The sequence below is a fragment of the Ctenocephalides felis genome, unplaced genomic scaffold, assembly GCF_003426905.1.
Source record: "Ctenocephalides felis isolate EL2017-DRISC unplaced genomic scaffold, ASM342690v1 CF-g0.4_SCAFFOLD_03571, whole genome shotgun sequence".
Taxonomy (NCBI): domain Eukaryota; kingdom Metazoa; phylum Arthropoda; class Insecta; order Siphonaptera; family Pulicidae; genus Ctenocephalides; species Ctenocephalides felis.
Window position 1 is genome coordinate 42,319,623 of NW_020539725.1, and position 15,468 is coordinate 42,335,090.

The 15,468-nt window shown below is 29.9% G+C and overlaps 1 protein-coding gene across 1 annotated transcript in view; it reads left to right on the top strand.

Annotated features, from left to right (window-relative positions):
* LOC113386076 (neurobeachin-like protein 1) overlaps positions 1–13,640 on the top strand; it is an 84,596-nt gene extending 70,956 nt beyond the window's left edge. The window contains 13 exon segments of the mRNA XM_026623884.1: positions 301–564; positions 1,321–1,388; positions 1,390–1,646; positions 2,522–2,839; positions 4,950–5,332; positions 5,407–5,676; positions 5,768–5,986; positions 6,098–6,355; positions 6,427–6,579; positions 6,581–6,751; positions 6,881–7,093; positions 9,595–9,757; positions 13,611–13,640. Coding sequence (XP_026479669.1) covers positions 301–564; positions 1,321–1,388; positions 1,390–1,646; positions 2,522–2,839; positions 4,950–5,332; positions 5,407–5,676; positions 5,768–5,986; positions 6,098–6,355; positions 6,427–6,579; positions 6,581–6,751; positions 6,881–7,093; positions 9,595–9,757; positions 13,611–13,640 — 2,767 coding nt within the window.
* Positions 13,641–15,468: the final 1,828 nt, after the last annotated feature.

Here is a 15,468-nt window from a genome sequence, read left to right on the forward strand (position 1 = left end):
TTTGATTTTAGATTAAGTTCGAATAATTTCAGGACCGTAAACCACAAGTTACAATTTTCTATATTTACACTGGTTTTTGGCGAACTATTATCTAAACTAATATCTAAAATTGCAGAAATATATTTTACTGCATATCTACTACACTCACATATATTGTCATGCTAACCTAGTAGTTTTTGCCAGTTTTTTTTTTGTTACTCTTTGTTAAAGGATAGAAATAAATCTAGTTGAATATATGTATTGGTAAGACATAAATGTAACTTATCATATATAAATTAATAGTATTTTCTATTATTTCAGCAAATCAGAAACTGTTCTATATCAGCTATCCCAACATGAAAATGCTTCCCGAATGCGTCTAAAACTCGAACCATCACCTTTGCCGGTGGACAATCATGCTTCTGCAGCAAGTTTGAGAGACAACACCGGTATTACTGCTGTTAAACAACCAGAATTTTCTTTGCCAATCACACCAGCAGTTGTTAGAAGAAGAGACGGTGATGAAGATGAAGAAGGGCCTTTGCTTGAGGAGGAGGAGTTGGCCAGGTTGACGGCGGAGGCACAGTTAGTATAATAAATGATAATGTTTAAAAATTCTAAGAAAATCTTTAACTATCAACTCTTTTTGATACATTTTCATGGTTTTTATAAATATTTCACAAACGGGTTTTCGATCACTAATTATTAAAAAAAATAAGAAAATTTTGCGCGCTTGTCTAAATTGTAACTGGTGATAGACTTTTTCATAGGAATTGCAATTCGATATTTATTTTATCAAAAGTGATTAAAAACATTATAACACTCGTTTTTTAAACAAACAAAAATTTTCATAAAAACATTAGAACAATTGTGGGAGAGTTAATTAATGGTTTTACTTCTATTGAATCCATTATATATTTCTTCCTGATCTATGAAATATGTCATACGTATCCTTTGTCAAATATTCTTTATCCGCCTAGTATTCCCTAGGAGATATTCTGAATGAAATGTAACATATAGACAACTAATCCCTAGTGTGATTTGACTATTAGTCATCCCATACATTTATAATACCTTTGATATAAGGTTCAATAACATATGGTTTTCATTGCCCTTTTCCGGCATATAACCGGAAAATTCTTTAATGATTTATATCTTGAAAATAAACTAACACGCATTTTCAAAGCTGTTGTAAACTGAGAATATCACTTATATACATTAATCTATGAGGTCATATGAAAAAAAACGCAGTTTTTGATATGATTTATAATTAATATAATTTATTTAAAAGTATTTGTCAAGAATAATTTTTTGACATCATGAATTTTATTTATTATCCAGATTGGCGGCAGATCAATCAAAAGAAGAATCTTCAGGCGTAGGCAGCATTTCAGGCCCAGGCACACGTGAAGCAAAAAGTTGTCATTTCACAAGAATGCGAATTAATTACCTTAATGAGCAGAATTCGTGGAAAATTTGATGTGACCACTACCCATTTAGTTTTCCACGACTTAAGTCCTCTTCGGGATGATAGACCCAGGCAGGACCACAGATGGCCTTTGGCTTCTTTAAGAGAAATACATTTGCGGAAGTATAATTTGCGTAGAAGTGCCTTGGAAATCTTTCTGCTGGATCAAACGAACTACTTTTTCAATTTCTCTACTAAGGTAATAATGAATAGTATAAAAATAGAAAAACGAATTACTTATTATTTTTTTGCTACGGTAATAGTATAAAAATAGGTTGTTCAACATGTTCACAGACGTGAATGATAGATCAGTCTTTTACATAGTGATGCAGTAGGACATGAATGCTATAGCATTCAAATTTTAAAATCAATTATTTTGAATTTAATTTTTATATAACTTCACGTGTAATTATTATACCTGTCACGGTATGGAATAACTGGATATCTAGGTATTGACTAGCATGGGCGTAAAATGGAATCGTAATACTTGACGTGGATGCTATAGCATTTATAGTATATACCGATTAAAATTTGATAATATGGCTATCTTTTCTTACTTGAGTATAGTAATGGCCCGTAAATCGAAATTGAAAATTGTAGCATATCTTAACGTTTTAGAGGTTTCTGAACATTTTGGCATACCTTAGAAAAAATGGATGTTTATGTGTGGAGACAATATTTTTTCGACGATTTTTTGAATATCGAAAAATATGTCGCATTTTAATTCTAATTTTAGCTAAAGTTCTAAACATTACTTATAACACTTGAAATAATCATAATAATCTATTTGGAAACATTTAATATTCCTCGAATATTTCATTAAGGCGCGGGGAGTTCCAGCAATTTTTCTTAAGGCGATCCCATACACCTCTAGTTTGTATTTGTCTTTGTGATACAATGCAAATTAATAAAAAATCTTAAACTTATTATTCACATCTACTATGTATAATATAATACCTGTATATTGCAATTTATCTAAAAGTTTTTACACCTTTACGTTGTATAAAATATTCGATTTCGATAACGATTTTATGAATAAATAACACAAGTCCCATGTGTCACTTTCTTCCCTAGACTCGGAACAAGGTATTTTCCCGAATATTGAGCCTGCAACCCCCCAATATCCTTTATGGCAGCGGTCGATCGCCCTCTGAATTGCTGCGCGCTTCTGGTCTCACACAACGATGGCAGAGGCGAGAAATTTCCAATTTCGATTACCTAATGCACTTGAACACGATAGCTGGCAGAACATATAACGACTTATCTCAATACCCCGTTTTTCCATGGATACTTACGGATTACCACAGCGAGGAACTGGATTTGGAAAATCCTAACACTTTTAGGGATCTGTCGAAACCTATTGGTGTGGTTAATCCGAAAAACGAAGCGGAGGTAAGTTTTTAGAGATACAAGCAGGGCCGGTCCTGGGGTCCTTAGCGCCCGCATGCAACTTTCTTTCTAGCGCCCCCCCCCCCCTATTAATTTCCACTGTTTTTTATCATTAAAATTATATAAATATTTACATATTTTTTAAAAATTGATTTTTAATTATTCTGGATTTAGTACACAAAAAATTACATATAATCTAGAAGGGTATAAAAATATTGATTTTAAATTTATTTATTATTTTCGATATCAATAATTAAAACAATCCCTGTCATAATTTTACATTTTAGTAATATTCAATACGTAGTAAATTGGTTAAGGGTGTAAGTTCGACTACCATAGCAAAAGAATTAATATTTTTGTTAGATTAAAGTTATAGAATTTAAGAAATCCATTTCAGAAATAGTATTTCTTATTTTGATATAAAGATCTTGATATCAGAATAATAAATACTATTTCTGAAATGCATTTCTTAAACTCTATAACTTTAACAAAAATATTAAGTGAAATAAATAAATAAATTTTTAATTATTCTGGATTTAGTGCACAAAAAATTAAATATAATCTAAACGCGTATAAAATATATAGATTTTAAATTTATTTAGAAAATCGAGGCGATTCGGGGGTTGATTATAATCAAGTATTTTGAAATTTTCAATTATTTTTAACGTATGTGCATTATTAATATTAAAAAAAAACTAGCATTTAATTTTCAAACATAACACTGGTATTTCATGTTGGATTTTTTAAATTTTAATTTAATTTAATTTTTCATCATTTACAATATCCAAAATTGCGTCGTAAACTTCTCCTTATTGATATCGCATGAGCCGTCATATTCAGAGTATCAGCTTGTTGTTTTAAAGTTAAATTTGTAACGTATTTTAGAAGTATTGTTCAAAAATCAGTAAAAAATGCAAAGGATTTACACATTTCTTGAACAACATTGAAAAAAAAAACTTATTATATTTGATATGTATTATTTCTGTATAGTTAAGAATGATTAAATTTAGAGTATGGATTTAGAGTATGGACACCACTAGGTATAAAACAAGCCTTAAGATTTTCGTTCCAAAGTAAATTTTGCTTCCATTTTTCATATTTGTTCCACAAAAGTCTTCAACATTCAAAGTTCAACAGATGCGAAACATTTGCAACAAAAGCAAAAGTTACAATTCAATTTCTCGGAATAAACAAGTCATTTTCTAAGCACTGACCCCCCATTTTTTATAATTTGTTTATATTTTTAACGAGTTCCGATTGAACTAAATCAGCTCGCAATTTTTCGTCAATAATGCCCAACAATTAATTTAATCTTTTGCAGGTTTGCGCTTATGGGATTGAACACTAGATAATTTCTTTTTCGATTCCGCAGTAACTTCAAACAAAGAAAAATTTAATAAGTAGATTAAGCAATAAACAGAGTTATTGCTAATTTGTAGAATTATTAATCGGTTAATTGTTTCTACTGATATCACATTGCAAAATAAATATGCTTTTTGTATCTCCGCATCCCTAGTTAAGTTAAATTATTTATTATAATTTATTAAGTATTCTACATTTTAAATAAATAATTATAGATTTTATATAAAAAAATATAAATATTATATTATAAATTTAATTTTCGAAACTCGTATTGGCGCCCCCTAAGGCTTGCGCCCGCATTTTTTGCATGCATTGCATGCAAGGCAGGACCGGCCCTGGATACAAGTATGTATCTATTATGATACTGTACACTCTGTAATACAGAGTCTGTATTAAATTATGATTTACTGAATTCTGATACTTTGTTGAAGTTACTTGTGAATGGTAAATTATCATATTACATTTTATTTATTTATTTATTTATTTATACAGCTACACTGAAGTTGTCACTAATGTTGTCTGGCAATTTCATTGAAAATTTATACCAATTTATTTTAAATATTATAAATATATATAATTTCATACATTTATTTAATGTCACTGGCTAATATTTTGAAATTGGACGTAGAACTAAAACTAAAAAATAAATTCTATTTATTACTCAACTTTTAATATTTCATTTTTGATTTGAATTTAGTTCTGCGTTATCCTTGTTATTGATATTTCTTCCATTGTTTTGTTTCTTTTCTAGGTACGCGCCAAATATGATAGCTTTGAGGATCCAACCGGAACAATCAGCAAATTTCATTATGGAACTCATTATTCAAATTCCGCGGGAGTTTTGCATTATCTAATTCGCGTAGAACCATTTACATCTCTTCATATTGAACTTCAAAGTGGAAGATTTGATGTCGCCGATCGGCAATTTCACTCGATACCGCAAACGTGGAAACTCCTTATGGACAATCCGAACGATGTCAAAGAACTGACACCAGAATTTTATTACTTTCCTGAATTTTTGAGGAATGTTAATAATTTGGATCTGGGTAGATTACAAGTAACTAAGGAAAAAGTCGGGGATGTTGTTTTACCGCCTTGGGCCAGAGATGCTGAAGATTTTATAACCCTTCATAGGTACAATTAATACATTACATAAATCAATATATATTACTTAGCACTTTGAAGATATTTTTCTTCTGTTTTTCCAGGCGAGCTCTTGAAAGCGAACACGTGTCAAATCATCTCCATGAATGGATAGACCTGATTTTCGGCTGCAAACAGAAAGGAGCTAAGGCTGCTAAAGCCTTAAATGTTTTCTATTACTGCAGTTACGAAGGCGCAGTAGATTTGGATGCTATTAAAAACCCCAAAGAACGAGAAGCCGTCGAGGGGATGATTAATAATTTTGGACAGACGCCAAGTCAACTCATGCGGGAATCGCATCCCAAGAGGATGTCGAAAGATGAGGCTGCAAAAAGGTAATTACTATTAGCTAATAAAAATCGTATATTTTCTTACAGTTTTGTGCCTATCTGGTGATTATACGTTACACTATATTTGATTTAATAGATTGATTAGAGGAGAACTAAGAAGGCCCGACATGACAACATTCTTGAATTTGGCAACTCTTTTCACTTGCTCGGATGCAGCAAGTGAAAAAGATCCCATGATTTACTTGAGTTCACCGCGATCGCCTCCAAGATCTTTTCTACAAGCTGGACCAGATTGTGTAGTCAGTGTTTCGAAATTGGGAGTATTGGCCGCTCATAATTGGCAGTCAGCTGACAGGTAATAGAGGAAAATGCACAAAACTATTATCATAATTTACAAAATTTTGGCTGTACCGAAAAAAAATATGCCCTTCCATAATTTAACTGGGATGTTTGATTTTCTTAATAGGAGCAATCCGCGAGGTTTCATGTTTGAACCAGATGCGAGCATAAACCTACCTAAAGCCAGGAAACGTTTACCAGGACCATTCCATCCAGCCTACGTTCCAGATTCTCGCACTTTCTGTGCTAGTCTGGACGGACGAGTCATATATTGTGGAGGCCTATGGGACGGTTCCATCCGAGCCTATTCTGTGGCACGTGGAAGATTATTACAAACATCTATCAGGCACATGGATGTCGTCACATGTTTGGCAATTGATTCTAGGTAAAAATAATAATATAATTTATTTCATTGGTCAAATAATTTAATATCATTTTGTAACTTCGTTACAGAAGAGGAGGAATTTTGTTAAGCGGTTCAAAAGATTGCACATGTGTTGTATGGGAGGTGACACCATGGGCGGGAGGCGCTTCTAGTAAGTTTGACATTTTAATCAGGTTAATAGCATATCAATTCATAATATTGTTTTTATCCAGATGGAACATTACTGACACCTGTCAGAGTGCTACGTGGTCATGATGCACCAGTGACCTGCGTTGCTTTACATGGAGAACTGGACGTTGCCATCAGCGGTTCAGAGGATGGAACCGTCAATGTGCATGCCTTGCGATCTGGACGGTATGTCAGAACTCTCAGACCCAAAGGATGTGAGATTCCACGAAGTCCTGATTCACATAGAAGCTTTTTACCTCAGGTAAAACTTAAAAATCTTTACTGTTTAATCTGAATTTCTTCTTGGAATCGGTGTTGATCAACACTTGTACAATCTTCGTAGGTTTTGGAAAGGTCGATAATTATCGAGTATACGGAAATGTCAGCCCAAGGTCACGCTGTATTTTCTGCCCGGGACCGTTGCGGATGTTCTTTGCATGTGTTCACAGTGAATGGTACCTGGGTTGGTTCTAAACGAGTTTCCGGTCGTGTGACCGGGTTGGCAACCGCTGGCGATAATGTCGTTTGTGTTGACGACGCCGGAGACTTGACAATGAGCCGATTACAAGGGTGAGCGATTATTATGTATATATACAATTATGTTTGATGTTTTGTGAATGACTAGAATACAGACCGTGAAATATGAAAGATTTACTCTATCTATCCACCGAATTGCATGTCATTAATTTTTTTTTATAAAATCGTTTATTTCTAATTAACATAATTCAAGCATTTTTCAAATTTTAACCAGCTGAATTTTTAAAATTTATACAAAATATAAGAAATAATTGTGTATATTGGCCTCAAAACCAGACTAGGGAATCGGGCAATAATTCATTTTTATGTAGTTTCAATACTCGATATTCGATCAACAATAAACGCAATTTTTATTTGAAATATTTCTAATTATTATAAACACTTTTTGATGTTTGAAAATTGGATATTTTTTTTTCTACAAAATGTATAGTTTTTTTTTTCTTTTTTGTGGCTAATTATTTAGAAACTATTTCAGCAATAATCAACAAATTATTGGGTTCATTTTTTTAATCTGTGTTGAGTCTTTCTGTGCTTCTATGTAATTTTATTTGATTTATATATGATAAATGAACTATCTAAAGAGACCCCTTTGAATTGATTGAACAAACAATTGATTTTGGTCTGGCAAATAGAGGACTACCATTAGGTATATTCCTTTCGTACCGTGTTAGTTTTTTCAAGAATCAACGCAATGTTTATATAGGATTATTGATATTATCCACTTCAATAATTTTGTCTTACAAGGAGAACTTCAGGTTTACTTCAAATTTCGTGCGTGATAGATTGTGCTTGTGTATTATATTTTTGATACCAAAAATAATATGCTCCATATATTTAATTGTTTGCATTATATTTTACATATACATATGACTCGCTTATTTCATTTTATTTATTGATAAAAAATCTTAAGAAAATTTAACCCTTTTGATTCGGATGCAGCCGCTCCGGCGGCATGGTCTTTTTACCGTTGCGCTCGGATGCCGCCACTCCGGCGGCATGATACGTTTTACCGTTCCACTCGGATGCCGCCGCTTCGGCGGCAAATCGTGTCGTCGCAAACTAAACTTACAACATGTGATTTTTTTCATACTTATGAAGTTAATTCACTATTAAGTTCATTTACCGATTAATTTATAATTATTTTCATAAATATGTATGAACAAATTAATTTAATTGCTCATAAACACCATTATTTTTTAGATATAATTGTTACCAAAAATTTCATGTTATATATTATTTACATATATATATATATATATATATATATATATATATATATATACAATGTAATGTATTATACACATGCATAATATACATACATATACAAACACACACGTATATATATACGTGTAATAGAAAAAATAATGGTATTATTGGGGTTGTTCTTAATACGGGCACGATAACCGCATCTACCTCCAAGAATATTGTTTTTTAATTATTTTTTTATTTAGTTTATATTCAGTATATATTTGATATAATTTTTATTAATTAATTTTTATAAACATCTGTGTAAAAACAATTTTTTTAAACAATTACATGGTTTGTATCATATTTTTTAATTTTATTTCGAATTTTTTGTTTTATTATCATACTAACGATATTTAAAAGCAATATTACCACATTATAAAAAAATCCGATACAAAAAAAAAATCCGAGTTGAGAGATATGTATAGCACTATAATATACAGAGCGCAGCGCACCGTCGAGCAGTTGGACTCCCGAGTGGAAAGTGTTAAATCAAATATCTACAATATCCACGCTATAAATATAAATCGAATTTATATAGTAAGAAATTGCACTAATTATTGTATACTTGTACAAGGATGCAATCAATGTACGAGGTCTGTTCAAAAAGTACCCGGAATTTTCGTTTTTTCAAAAAAATATTTATTTATTCGTCTACATTAATGTGGTTCCCTTCAAAGTAGTCCCCCCCAGATATAATACACTTATGCCAGCGTTTTTTCCAATTTTCGAAGCACCCTTGATATTCACTTTTTGATATGTCCTTGAGCACTCTCAGCGATTTTCTTCAATCGAGGAAAACCGCCGTCCTTTCATGGGTCTCTTCAACTTTGGGAATAGGAAAAAGTCACACGGAGCCATATCTGGTGAATTTTTGCACTTTGCAACACTTTATTTCATTTTTTACGCAAAATTTAATACAAATTCTTTGACTTTTCAATTCTTCCATTGTAAAAATCGCCGAGCTCAGAAAAACACGTCGAACCCTAGCGACTACCACACACAAGTAAACAGTGAATATAGCTGAAAATTTCATCATACTTTAGGGGCATGTATACCAACACAATAAAAAAAAAATTTTGACAATCAGACACTCCAGACCCGCGAAATTTAATTATTAGTAATTCCGGGTACTTTTTGAACACACCTCGTATATAAATGAAATAAAAATAAGACAATAAGTTTTCATGAATCGACTATCGAATTTATCAACAAACAGGGTGTCATAAGAGTATCCTGTTGTCTTTTTTTAGTAAAAATACAATTATTCTTTAAAATTTTTTTTTCAGATTAAAACCAGTCTTCGACATTCCCCTCCACGTGCCAATTCAGAGTGTTTGTGTGGCTCCTGGTAACACACACATCTTGTGCCCTCTAAGAGATGGAAGGTTGGCGGTTCTTGGTCCACCAGTTCCACAATCAAAAGGAAACTCATCAAAATCTATTCATCAGGTATAGAGAAGTCTATGAGCTAGGTGAATCTAATCAAAACTCTACCGTAAGTTTCTATTACCATTGAAATATATATTATGTTTTTATTTGATTCAATTTAAAATGTCCAAATCCTTTTCATATCTTGTCATGTACAACATTGAAGTATTATTGAACATTGCAAAAAACTATTTTGTTCAAAAGAAGAGCTTGTGAATTATGGGTAATTTCGCTCGCAAAACATTTTTAACACTCTATATATAATTTTTAATTTAAATTTATTTTAATATATTGAAACAATCAAATATAAAAATATCATAATATTAGGTCCAAGTAAGTGGTAGACGATATAGCCTTTAGAACTTTTTAAGCATATTTTTTGAAGGTAGGTGAGAAACTATATAATATTATACTATACGATATGTTGTTTTAACTCGAATATTAATTGGATTCATAATTTTTATATATTCTCCTAATTCGTTTTCTTGAATTATATTTTACAAAACAAAATAAAAATAAAGTCATCAAAAAAATCTATTTATTTGAGGTTTTTGAACATTTTAATGTATTATCATATTCTATTTGTTATTAAAGCTTAGACAATATCTGTAGAGCTTTATAATATTCTCTTACTTGGCATTTTCAAAAGCTCCTGATTTTAAAATTCATACTGATACGAATTAGAAATACTTAAGAATAAGACTTTGATCCATAAAAAAATCCATCAACTCCTGACAAGAGCCTAAAATATAATTTATTATTATTGAAATTGTCTTGCTTATGACTAAATAAATAAATAAATAAATAGATCAATGTTAAGGATATTTTAAAGCTAATTTTCCATACTTAAACTACACTTAAAATTTACAAATAGAATATAACGATTCCAGCACCATTTTTTTCAACAAGCTTTCAGATTTAATATTTTCTCCATGTAAGTTTCAACATTTTCAACAACGACGACTTTACAACAAACTTTAGACGAAGTTTTTATAAATATATTTTCTGTTATAATAATCCATTTGATGGCATTTAAATAAGAAATTTTTAGCCGCGTATTAGGAATTGGAATTTTGTGTAATCGAAAATAAGTTATCATAAATTATGACTATTGAACTTCTGAACTAAAATCCCTTTTCTCTACTAATTTTATTTATTTAAAAAATAATCAATTATTTTATATACCTAACATTTCGGCGATAGGAGATGTCTTCTTGTTCAGGAACCATTGCTATAATTATAAAATATAATTTAGCAAAATTTCTGTTTTGTTTTACAACACAGCATTTAAATAAACATGCTAATATTTAATAAAATACTAGATGTAGTCTATTGTAAAAATTGTAATAATGAACTCTGTATATTTACAGTATTAAAATCGATAAAAATAATCAATGTTGTAATAACGCTTGTATTTTAAATAAGGATGACTATATATATATATATATATATATATATATATATATATATATATATATATATATATATTAGGTTGGTCCTTAATGTGGACATTTTCGAATTTCCTTGCTCCCAAGGGCTCAAATGGTTCCAAATTGATAAAAAACTTAAACTTATAAATCTTAATAATGTCTTTTAAATAGAGCGCAATTTAATCAAAGATTTGTATGGAAATAGAATGAAAAAAATTTCAAAATTTTTGAAAGCTTCGAATTTTCAATAAAAAATATTTCGTATTTATTTCGAATTTCGTATTTCCATACGAAGTTTGATTGAATTGAGCGCTATCTAAAGGTTAATATTAAGAGCTAAAACTTTCAGAGAATTGTTTTTTATCAATTTAGAACCCTTTGAGCCCTTGGGAGCAAGGAAATTCGAAAATGTCCATATTAAGGACCACCCTAATATGTATATATCCACATACAATTATACATGCAAGGTGCTAGACATTTTTTCTTCAATAATATTAAATTTTACAAACTTCTTGATATCTACGTATGTTTCAATAAGCCTTAGCAATTCTTTAAATTTGATATATTTTAAAAAACATATATTTTTTATTTTATTTGTGATAATAATCAATAATTGGATATTCATTAAATTTATCACAATTTACTACATAGTTAATATGATCTTCGTGTGAAATATAGAGATTAAAATTTTGTTAATAATTATAATAATAATTATAAAAACATTTTTATTCTTAAGAACTAAGTTATTATAGATCGATTTTTAATCATATCCTACGCATATCAGCTTTTAATTTTTTAAATGCAAATTATATTTCATTTAATTATTACTTTTATGATGGCAAATGATTATCACGTGAAAAAATTGAAAAAATTTCTAAATATAATTAAATGTCGAAGAAAGAACCGGTTGAAAAATGTAAGTAATAAATACTTAACTTATTTATTATAATTTGAAACACTTTTTGGATTTTTAAATCAATTTATGATTCCATCGTTCTGGCTCACAACTCCATTAAAATTTATTACATCAAAATAGAATGTTTTTACATTGAAATAAAAACCGTTACAAAAAGTGTACTATGCACTGATAATAAGAAATTATATGTTTATAAAATATTATGATATCATCAAGTTTGTAAATTCAATAAACCTGAGTGACGTGTCGTTTTATAATTAATTTAACTTTCACTTACAAATATAATAATATAATAATTATGAATTTAAGAAATAAACTGAATTGTCAATCGCACTAATGAACTATACACTTTGTTCTCAACAGTTACAGCGGTTTCTATTCGTAAATGTTTTTTATATAAATTTAAATACCATTGATTGATGAAAAATTGTAAGTAATATTTTTTAAAAAAACATTGAAATAAAATGCGCGAGTTAATTTATTTTTTGATAATAAGGCACTTGTTACCGTTGACTAGTAATTGTAGATTGTTATGTGATAAAAATTTTAATTATATGTTCCATCAGATTTAAACTTTTATAAGTAATTGTATTTTACTTTGTTTTAACTTATATTATATTATATTTTATTTTTAAAATGATTTTGAAGTTTACAACTAGATAAAAATTGTATTATGTTAAGAATATTATGAGTAAGATAACTTTTGAAATGTTTTAGTAAAGTAATTTTAGTACAGGTATTATAAATAGGCTTTAGACGAATATTTATAGAATAATAGTGAATATTATTAAAAATCGATAATGTTATGAAAGATATTTAAATTATAGATTATCGTATTAGGCAAGTGAATCATCTTTCATTTTATTCTTGTATTTAGTGATAAATTATATTATGATATAATAAAGATAAGTCAATAACAGCATTTTATATAGTTTTGTAAAAAGTGACACTTTTTGAAATTTAAATTTGTTATTACACTAGTAAATATATAATAATTTTATGTAATTTAGCATGAACCATTCCATGTAAATCATTTACCATTAACAATATGTACTTATATTAATAAACGAATTTAGCTAACTTAATTATGATGGCTTATATATTAATTTTATTTTTTAATTAAATTATTGAAATTTTAAATAATTTCAAGCAAATGCAATGTTAGAAATGAATTGTATTCTGTGGACAATGCTTTAGCAAATTGGAAATAATTCTGAATCTTAGAACCTTATGAAGCATAGAAAAGTTTAGAACAGGTAGTTATTTGAATAGTTCACAATTATTTCTTCTGGATCTTTTATTAATTTTGTTATTTGTTTGTGACTTAGTTTTAGAAATCCTCGTCGACTTTTCACCAGTCCAGATGATGTTGATAAATACTTAGACTTCCAGTTGGTCATTGTTATGGTAATTCTAATGCATATTAAGGAACAAAAAAATTCATTTGACTTAACTGCAGGTAAGCAAAACTTACACCAAGTATAAAATTTTATACATAATTGTTAGCAATATTTTTTTTATCTTTTAGGCCGAGTTGTGGTGGTCATCACATATTTAGAGAAGACATTTCAAGAAAATTCGAAACACATTTGTGATTTATGAAGCTCTATTTTAAAATCTATGTGAGGTAAGTACCTACTGATAAATTTTATAATAATATTTTTATTCTATACTATAATATGGTATAAAATCTTGGTGAAGGCAACATTTATTAGCAATATGATTCAGCAATTGAGCCGAATCAATTAAAAAAATGTTGATATTTTGAAGGTGCTAGAAATGATGGTAGTTTCTAAAATTATTCGAAATCTTTCAAAGATTCTGTACTATTCAGAACTAAATGTTGCACCGTGGTTGCTAATCATCATCTGATAGGAATCATATTAATGAATTTTGGTTCATATAAAGCAACTATATATTTATACTGATATGGCATAATTTACTGGTTTATTTTTTACAATTGCTGCATATACTGATATACTAAAATCTATTCATTAATAATTTTAAAAGACAACCATTATATCATCTAATGGTTTTCGTTTCAGATCCGGCACAGTACAATTTTCATGAGGATGCCCCACTGGTGCCAAAACCAGAAGTTTTTCATTATCTGGTCGATTGAGAAGTCGACGCAGTTGTGGTCCACAGTTCAATGGAGTTGTGATCAAGGAGCACAAACCGGCACTCTGGTAATAATAAATAAGATGTTTTAATTTTAAATGATAATAATCATAATGTAATGATTTGAATGATGACAAAAGACAAACAAACAGTTGTCCTATTTCTGTCTTGGATTTGCATTATTACATATTCTATATTAGTGATGGATTTTTATTGAAGCAACAATGCAGGATAATGGCTATTTTTGTTCTCTTGGAAGCTTATTTATATCTATATTCCCAAGTCAAAACCAATGCCACTACTGCTTGATACCAGGTTGCTCGAAGAGCGTATCGACTGTGATTGCCATATTGCTTTTCTTATATACCATTTAATGGGAGCACTGCCCATTAGAGTTATAGTGAGCAATATTCAGTTACAATTTCTATTTTTTTTTTATTTTTCAATTATCATTTACCTGAATTGCAGCCAGCATAAACCCTGCAGCAATAGCAGCACTGGTTTCATGGTAATAATGTTCTTTACGTGCCCCATCTTGCCTTCTACTGTGCGTTTTTCGGAATAATAAAATCAACCAAGGTGCAACTGTCAGGTATTCCTTCTCCCAATTCGTTCGTAATGGTGATAGGTCAGCACACCATTGTCTGGACATCCTTTGCATATAATTTAATTCTTCTTCTCGTTCGATTATTTCTCGAATATCTTCCTTGATCTTCGAGGAGTTGATGGCTACGAATGTCCACGGTTCGGTATGGGCGCCACTTGGCGCAGTTCCTTTGGGGAAAAAGATTAAGAAATGTGAATCATTCCAATTTTTAAGGCTTAATGCAGTGTTTGACAATAATTTTAGGTTGTATATTTGTTTATCTCCGTATTTATAAAGAATAGTGACTATGTTTATGCTGGTTAAATTAACTTTATACTTTGTTCAGAAAAATCCCAATACATTTAAAAAAATCCAAAAATTGTACGATTGTTTCTATGTACTATAAATACAAGTGATGTTAGGTGGGGAGAAGTACTGATTTTAAATATCACCACGTATCACCAAGGAGGAGGAGAAGTCAAAAAATCCTTGATCACGTGAAACATTTTCAATTCAATTAAGTAAACCACAAACCTGCCGTACGTATGATATCTTTTATAACAGCAATGTCGACTGGTTTATCACTGTATTTTCTTACACTACGTCTGGCGTTCATTAATTTGTAGAATTCAGCTGAGCCCCCTTTTAAACCGGGTCCTACGCCCTTGAAGGGCACATG